The 8,222-nt window shown below is 47.0% G+C and overlaps 2 protein-coding genes across 2 annotated transcripts; one reads left to right on the top strand and one right to left on the bottom strand.

Moving 5' to 3' along the window:
* Positions 1-954: 954 nt before the first annotated feature.
* Positions 955-1,836, top strand: LOC119364972 (vegetative cell wall protein gp1-like). The gene has a single exon (XM_037630549.1). It carries the CDS (start codon positions 1,014-1,016, stop codon positions 1,590-1,592), a length of 579 nt encoding a protein of 192 aa, XP_037486446.1. The 5' UTR covers positions 955-1,013; the 3' UTR covers positions 1,593-1,836.
* Positions 1,837-2,116: 280 nt separating this feature from the next.
* On the bottom strand, positions 2,117-6,032 carry LOC119364971 (IAA-amino acid hydrolase ILR1-like 5). The gene is made up of 5 exons (XM_037630548.1): positions 5,658-6,032; positions 5,184-5,309; positions 3,985-4,299; positions 3,098-3,226; positions 2,117-2,704 (listed from the first exon to the last, which is right to left on the bottom strand). Exons 1-5 carry the CDS (start codon positions 5,997-5,999, stop codon positions 2,300-2,302), a joined length of 1,317 nt encoding a protein of 438 aa, XP_037486445.1. The 5' UTR covers positions 6,000-6,032; the 3' UTR covers positions 2,117-2,299.
* Positions 6,033-8,222: the final 2,190 nt, after the last annotated feature.

An 8,222-nucleotide genomic window follows, 5' to 3' on the forward strand; every position in this document is an offset into this window, starting at 1 on the left:
GACAGAACCACTAGTGGATTGATGTCCTTCCTTCGCTAAGAGCCTCAAGGAGAATAGGGTGAGTCTTGGTGGCATCCGAGAAGCTTTGACTCTCGCACCCCTCCAACAGAGATTAACACTCCTTAAGAGTGTAATCTTCGAAATACATCCTTGTCTCCAACTTGTTGTTTAATCTGTTCCCTTTGACCTTACTTTTGTGGGTGTGCTTGCTAGCTAATTGTTGCTCTTGCTTAACTTGTGTAGCTAGCTTTCCATTGCCATATAGGTTGTTTTTACCATTGTTGCATTTCTATAGAACCTATTTTATCCCCCAGAGTCTCTAAATTTCACTGCCTAAAGAGAAAAATGGTGAAGGGTTAGATAGTGGTTTGGGTTTTTTAACACTTTAGGAAAATACGCAAATCACATACGCAAGGAATGCTTTTCATAATAGGCCCTCTGTACCATGATATATGACGTTTAGTAGTTCAATACCCAGATAGGATCGTAGCCTGTATGTGCTGCGAGTCAGAAAACCTCAGGGCTCTGTGTGTTGTTGTTTGTCAGGTTCAAGGCAAAGAACGAGTCAGCTCATTGATAAAAAAAGCTCCTTTTAATCCCGATCATACACTGGAAGCAGTTAGAGGTGCTTTTGCATCTCAATTACGTACTTGACCAAATACCAGAGAAGCTCAATTTAGGCCAATCGTTGGCAAACCAATCTGATGCGCAGGTATTACTTCGGAACCAGTAGGGAGTTGAACTAACTGATGACATTGAGTCACAGTGCGTGTCACTACGTCAATACCAGCTTCTCATCAAACTGGCCTGACCATCACCAACTCCAAACAGAACAGAAGTCGCTTTGCTTAATCTGGCCAACCACCAACCTAATCACACCCCGATCTACCCATCATGTTATCCTGCATAAATATGCATGCATGATCCCTGTTGTCTGCACCAAGCAAGCTGAGAACCAATCCTGCACCCAATTACCCAGAAATCGGAGAGCACACTGCACACAGCTTCCTGAAATGGCTGTCAGCAGCTGTAGCTTCTTGGCCATTGCCATGGCCCTCGCTCTCCTTAGCGGCCACATGGCCCACGCCGGCCGCCTCCTGGCGGACACCACGGAGGCAGCAGCGCCCACTGCAACGCCTGCCGCTGTCTCGGGCATCCCCGCACCGAAGCCGCCCGTGCCCACCATGCCTACAATGCCACCAGTGCCAACCGTACCCGCGCTCGCCACACCGCAGGTCACAGTGCCGCCGATGCCGGCCGTGCCCGCGCTCACTGTCCCGCAGCTCACGGCGCCCCCCATGCCGGCCGTGCCCGCGATCACCGTGCCCCAGGTCACGTTGCCGCCCATGCCGGCCGTCCCTGCGCTCACCGTGCCCAAGGTCACGTTGCCGCCCATGCCGGCCGTCCCCGCGGTCACTGTGCCCAAGGTCACGTTGCCGCCCATGCCCGCAGTTGTTGTGCCGAAGGTGACGATGCCGCCAATGCCTGCAATTCCATCCATCTCCATCCCCAAGGTGGCATTGCCTCCGATGCCTTCCATTCCCACTGTGAACGTGCCGATGCCATTCCTTGCGCCACCTCCTTCAGCATAGGCACGAACCAGAGCACCGGGAGCGGGAATCTACGATGCTGGTTCAATGATTTTGGGAATGTTTACTTGATCATTTGATTTTGGCCATTTACCGTTGGCCAGCTTGTTTACATTGTGCGATTCCTATTTTGTTTTTGTGTTTGTGTAGTATGTAGTACTATTGGGCTTGTCAATGGCCATCTCTTTTTCTTTCTCTTTGTACTGAGTTTTTACAATGAACATGTATGTCATTTTTATCACATTTACTGCTATGTACTTATTGAGCATTAGCCCCCCATGTGCGGTCTAACTCCAACAAATCTGCCTTCTGACAAATGTGCATTTGAGCATTGATTTTTTTTATAACTCATCTCTTCCTTTATTCCATCAAAACGATCGTATCACTTGCAAGGAAGGGTGGCGAATCCATCCAGACAGGAGTAGAGTACTACTTAGCTATTTTAGCTACATGAGCAGCCTGATTACAATGCTCAAACAAGACATGGTTAAAATCTTAAGACAGTCATCGATAATGGCACTTGCTACTGAATTCAAGACACCTTCATTAAGATCATTGACAACCCTTCATTATCCGAGGCCACTTCAATCTTGCTGCAACCCACCATACGTGCCTTCTGACAAATATGCATTTGAGCCTTGAAAAGTTGAACACAAGTAGGAGTACGTACACAACTAGACTTGGAACATCTTTGACATACATTTATACATTCAAATCGTCGAATGCACGCTTCCATCTTCATTTTGAGTGGAACGCCCAGAAAGATACATTTCTGCGGTGGCAGTATGCAATGCAGCTCCAATCGGAAGGACATCCTCGTCGACAAAGAAATGTGGGTTGTGAGCAGAGTGGACCGAACCGACTTTCTCATTTCTAATACCGATACCAAACATAACGCCAGGAACTAACTGTTGGTAGAATGCAAAGTCTTCCCCTGCCATGATCTTCTCTCCGGGCTTCACCTTGTCTGGACCAAGCAAACTTCTGCCCACATTCTCTACATGCTGGTGCAGTCTCTCATCATTGACGACGGCAGGATACATTGGGTGGGAGGGAGCCCCCAATATCTCCGTAACTCCCCTGCATCTATGTACAGCTGCCTGCCCTTCTACTACCTGGAAGAAGCAAGAGCATTTACTCAGGATGCTACAGTTTGCATTGCACCCATAGTAAAGCTGTTTAATAGTTTGAGGTAATGATTAGCCATACGCTAACAGTGTTAACCCCGTTGTGCTCGCCCGTTCACGAGGAAAAGAAACATGAATTTCTGGCCATGGGAACCAGACCAATAGACCATGCATAACTATGGTTGGTGCTTTATGTATAAAGCGGGACGAAAGCCTGTTTCGAGAGAGTCTTGCTCTCGAGGGAGAGCACAAGGTGCTGTCAGTGATATGAAGCTCTTTGCTCACAGAGAAATGAAGTATGAAGGTACTGGTGATTGTAGCACACCAATATTATCATCAAATGCTACCTATTAGTGAATTAAATTGTGCCATAAGGCTAACCTCCTTAAGTCTTTTCTGTAGCCGATAAAGTCCTTCAGTAGTGAGGCTCCTCAAAGTACCTCCAAATTCAACAACTGGAGGTATGACATCAACTGAGTTCCCACCTTTAATATAGGTGACAGAGAGCACCTGAAGAAAATAAATAGACAGATCAACACAAATATGTTAATGTTATGGGCTGTATGGCAGAGCAAAATTGCGGTCAACATCATATAGAAACAAGTGCTGTTCCTAAGGTAGGTTAGTTGAATGTATGCAGATAGACTCTGAAGACATCCAGTGGAATGGACTGTAGAACACTTGACTGATGTTACAAATATGCATCAAAATGAGTATCACATCCTTAGCCAAGCTGTTGATTTCCCATAGGAAATCATCACTAGAGTAGCCTTTCAGGTGCCTACTCAATATGTTTCATATGCTCAAAGTTATGAAATATCTTGGTTACATTTGTAGGCTAATACCTAATCCAGACTAAAACAAATGCAGCTTTACAACGTAAGCCCTTGCATTACATCGAGATGGGGCCAGCCACGTAGGATCGTAGACGCACTTGTACAAAGGAGAAACTATTAGCACTTGTTTCCTTCAACTGATACAATACCATAAGCAATAGGGGAGAATAGTTGAACAAAAGGGCTCCCGCCCATCTAAGCCCTAATAACATGTATACGTGCAAGATTCACTCTCTTTTTTGCGAGACATGCTCTATTTTGTGACTGCAATAATATGTATTAGCAAGATTTTTGGCATGATCCACTGTGTTTTCGTGCGACATAGACTTTTGTTTGTTGGAATGGTCCATTGGGTTTTCGTTACACTTCTGTATAACATGTTTGAAGAAAAACAGCAAAGCAAAGTAGTATCGCTATAGGGCAATGGCGTACTTGGCTGTGAAGAGGATCATCTTCTCTTGAAGTGAGCTGTTGCAGGGACAGGACGGTAAATGCTGCAGCAACAATAGGATCCACATTTAAGTGTGGGGTTTCAGCCTTCCCGGTTTTACCTTCTATTTTCACTACATAGAAACATACAGCTGCTTGTGTTGGTCCTGCGTGAGCAGCTATTACCCCTGTTGGCATCCGATAATCGATATGCATTGCAAATATAGCTTCAACACCATCAAGAACACCTTCTTTTATCATATGAGATGCACCAGCACCACCCTCCTCAGCAGGTTGAAAAAGGAGTCTCACTGTTCCCTTCGTCATACAAGACAAATAATAAATAATGAGTATATATGTTTCATGCAAAAATAATAATAATAATGAGTATACATAATCTCTGTCACTTCTGACCATTTCCGATTTAATGGTCAGTCTACTTTTTTGAGGGAATGGTCATCCTACCTAGCTGAGGGTTTTTTTTCCCGACAAAGGGTGGATTCTATTCACTCAAAATGAAGCATAAGGAGATACAAACACAATGAACACACACCCGGCCTCTGCATAGATAGGATGCACATAGCCAACACCAACACACACACAAAATGAAAATCACACCGGCAACTAGCAAAGTCAAACAACGACCGAAGCTATGCCATGGTATCTAACTATTCATTACCATCATGCTATGACTCACACAATGACTCCTTTTCAAAAAAGAAAAAGGAAATTTACAATCATGCTATGACTCACACAATGACTCCTTTCCGAAAAAGAAAAAGAAAAATTACCATCATGCTATGACTCACACAATACAACGGAAAAGCATTGGGGTTGTATTCTCTTTTGGACAAACAACAAGAGAAACACAGGGGGGGTCAAGTATTTTGTCTGACGACTGAAGTACTAAATTCCGTGAAACTTAGAGCAGAAATATAAGGGCATGTACAATGCATAGCCTCAAGGTGATCCCTCGCATGCCATGTAGGATCGGATATGACGTAAAGTAGGTTCGGATAGCTTATTTTTTATTTTAGAGATGCATGTGTACTAGAGTCTTTATTTTTTATTTCTTAATGAGGCCCACTAGTGATAGCTTGCATTGGAGAGGAAAAATAAATGTAGGTGCTTCAAATTACTTTTTGTCATGAGGCATATGTATCCATATGCCACCATTGTACATGCCCTAAGCAAGCACCCACCTTAAGCTGATCCTTGCGCTCATGAAGCAACTTTGCCGCTCCCAGTAGCATCGCTGTGTGCACATCATGACCACAGGCGTGCATTACACCATCAACTCTGCTCTTATGCTCCCACTCCACCAATTCCTGCCATCCCAAGTACGCAACCAACAAAATGTGATCCCTCCAACAAAGAATATCATTCACAACCGACAGAATGTGGTCATTCGAGCAAGCAATATCCTAACATACCCAATAGCAAGCGACAGTCACATTATTTACAGCAAACTAATCATACAAGCATGATCTGTATTAGTACAGTACCGCTCCAGCAATTTATACTTCCCGAGACACAGTTCCCATTGACTGCTGCCATTCAGCATCAATCACTGGCCACACACACCCGCGCCAGATTACCGGAGTAGCATCCAAGGGGAAGAACACCTTGCGCCAGACCATAAGAGTAGCATCTGAGCCTCAGATTGGGGAACGGACCTGGATGGGCAGGGCGTCCATGTCGGCGCGGAGGGAGACGATCGGGGGCATGCCCGAGCCGACATCAGCGACGACACCGGTGCCGGCAACGGCGCGGGCGGTAACACCTAGCCGCTCGAGCTCCTCGCGGACGAGGGCGCTGGTGCGGTGCTCCTGGAACGCGAGCTCCGGGTGGGCGTGTATGCGCCGCCGCACGCCGGTAATCCACTCTCGCTCGCCCTCGGCGCGCCGAAGTAGCTCCTCCGCGTACTCCGCCGAGGGGGTGGAGAGGAGGAGGAGAACGAAGAGGCAGGGGAGACGAGGAGTGGCCATGGTCAAGTGGAAGGTGGGGGAAGCTTTCATTGACGGAGCGGCGTCTCTTTTTCTTCGAGTGCATTTACACTCGGCTCCGTTTGGTTGCAAATATTTTTGAAGTATTCCAATAAGGTAACCGTTTGGGGCCGGGGCACCGGCGGAACGATTCGGCCGGTCTCTCTCTTCCTCGCACAGCGCACGTACAGGAGGGCACCAGCGCCGGCAGGCATCACGCGTCGGCCAGGCAACCAGCGGGCTCCCTCGACCACCGCCGTCAGAGAAGAGCGCCTTGTCGTCCGCGTGCGGCCGCCCCTCACCGGATGTCGTTCGCGTGCGGCCGCCCCTCGCCGGATCTCGTTCGCCTGCGGTCGCCCCTCGCCGGACTACTACCCCTCTGCCTCTTCCTAGAATCCGCCCCTATGCCTCTCCCTGGAATCCGCCCCGGCCGCCCCTCGCCATACCTTGCAGTGCTCGAGCCTCCCCAGCCATGGCAGACTACACCTGTAAGTGCATCTAGTGCCACCCCTAGTTGGTTTTGAAGTACTGACGACAAAGTTGGTTGAGGGACTAATGCGTTTGTAAGAATTGCAGGATAATGCAGGTAGTGTCCCTCATTGATTCGGTTTACCAACCGGAGATGACCCCTAAAAATGTATGAAGACATTGACGACAATGGTGGTATGTGAAGATATTCATATTGAAGACTATGACATGAGAAGACATTGAGTGAAGACTATGGAGCGCGAAGACTGTGTTGTTTCGTTGTTTCCTTTTCTTTTTTGTTTAGTCATAGGAACCACCGTACTGTTAAGTGGGGTCCAAGTGGACAAAGTCAGAATGACTGAAGTGGTGCTCAACCCAAATCATATGTCTTCGAGCGAAGACAATGAGAGCAAATCTTATCTAGAGTTGGATGAGTCAGCTTTTCTTGTAGCCCAAGCAAAGTTGTCGTGTGTGTTTGAAATCTGACCGTTGGAACACGTGTCAGTTCCTTAGTGACCCAGGGTCATTTCGGACATATCAGGTCGGGTTGCCTTGTGGCTATAAATAGCCCACCCCCTACACCATAAATTGGTGGCTGCTCAGAGTTAGTTCACGGCTTTTGTCGTTTGAGAGCAACCCACCTCGAAGCCTTTGAGAGAGAGAAATCCTTGCGAGGACAAAGCCCAAACACCCAGAGCCAAAGAGTGTTAGGCATCACTGAAGTCTTTCTGTCTGAGTGACCTGGAGACTTATTACACTTGAGGACTGTGTATCCTCCAGCCGGTTAGGCGTCGCGTTCTGAGCATCCAAGAGTCATTGTGGATCGCCGGTGAACGAAGTCTGTGAAGGTTCGGAAGTCTACCTTGAAGACTTACCAGAGTGATTGGGCGAGGACTGTGTGTCCTTAGCTCAAGGGGAATAAGGTGAAGACGCGGTCTTCTGAGTTGAATCTCAGCCTCCCTAACCAGACGTACAGTTGTCACAGCAACTGGAACTGGTCCAACAAATCATGTGTCTTCAACAAGTGACTGGTTCTATCCTCTCCCTCCCTTTACTTTGAGTTTGTCTTCGTGAAGTCATTGCATATTTGTCGTACCTGTTTGACTTCATTGCTTGACTACTATCGTTGGTTGGCTTCATACTATCTTCCATCCTGATCCTTACTACCAAGCTGCTATTAGTCTTTGTACTTTCACATTATTGCATACTTGACTATGGTTTGCTTGTTGTAGTTTATCTTCCGCTGCATATCAATTAGGTCATTTCTATTGTTTGTCTTCGAAACTTCCACGTTTTGAAGACTTTGATAAAAATTGCCTATTCACCCCCCCTCTTGTCTATAACTAGCACTTTCAATTGGTATCAGAGCAAGGTACTCCCTTGTTCTGTGTGATTCAGTTTAACCACATGGAGTTTAGCTATGTCGACTGCAGGGATAATCAAAGTCTCCGCTGCTTGCCCCGTGTTCGATGGAACTGAATATCCCTACTGAAAGAATAAGATGTGCATGCATCTTGAAGCCATTGATGTCGACCTCTGGTATGTCGTCAAGAACGGCGTTCCCAAAACTAGTGAAGGTGTCACCCCTACTGATGTCAAGAAGTTCATTCAACTGGACTCTACTGCAAAGAACATCATCTGTGGTCATCTGACCAAAGGACAGTATGGCCGTGTGAGTGCTCTGGAAACATCAAAGCTAGTCTGGGACTGGCTATCCAAGGTCAACGAAGGCGTCTCAACTCAGAGAGACCAAAGGATCAGTGTTCTTCGCAACCTCTTCAACCGCTT

This window comes from Triticum dicoccoides, chromosome 2B (genome assembly GCF_002162155.2).
Source record: "Triticum dicoccoides isolate Atlit2015 ecotype Zavitan chromosome 2B, WEW_v2.0, whole genome shotgun sequence".
Taxonomy (NCBI): Eukaryota; Viridiplantae; Streptophyta; class Magnoliopsida; order Poales; family Poaceae; genus Triticum; species Triticum dicoccoides.

What these genes read in the sequence shown, in the direction of transcription:
- LOC119364972 (XM_037630549.1), top strand. Translation starts at nt 1,014, where the DNA reads ATGGCTGTCAGCAGCTGTAGCTTCTTGGCCATTGCCATGGCCCTCGCT.
- LOC119364971 (XM_037630548.1), bottom strand. Translation starts at nt 5,999, where the DNA reads ATGAAAGCTTCCCCCACCTTCCACTTGACCATGGCCACTCCTCGTCTC. An exon ending in TGGACGCCCTGCCCATCCAG is followed by an intron (nt 5,310 to 5,657) that starts GTCCGTTCCCCA and finishes TTGGGATGGCAG; the next exon opens with GAATTGGTGGAGTGGGAGCA. An exon ending in ATGATCCTCTTCACAGCCAA is followed by an intron (nt 3,227 to 3,984) that starts GTACGCCATTGC and finishes TATTTTCTTCAG; the next exon opens with GTGCTCTCTGTCACCTATAT.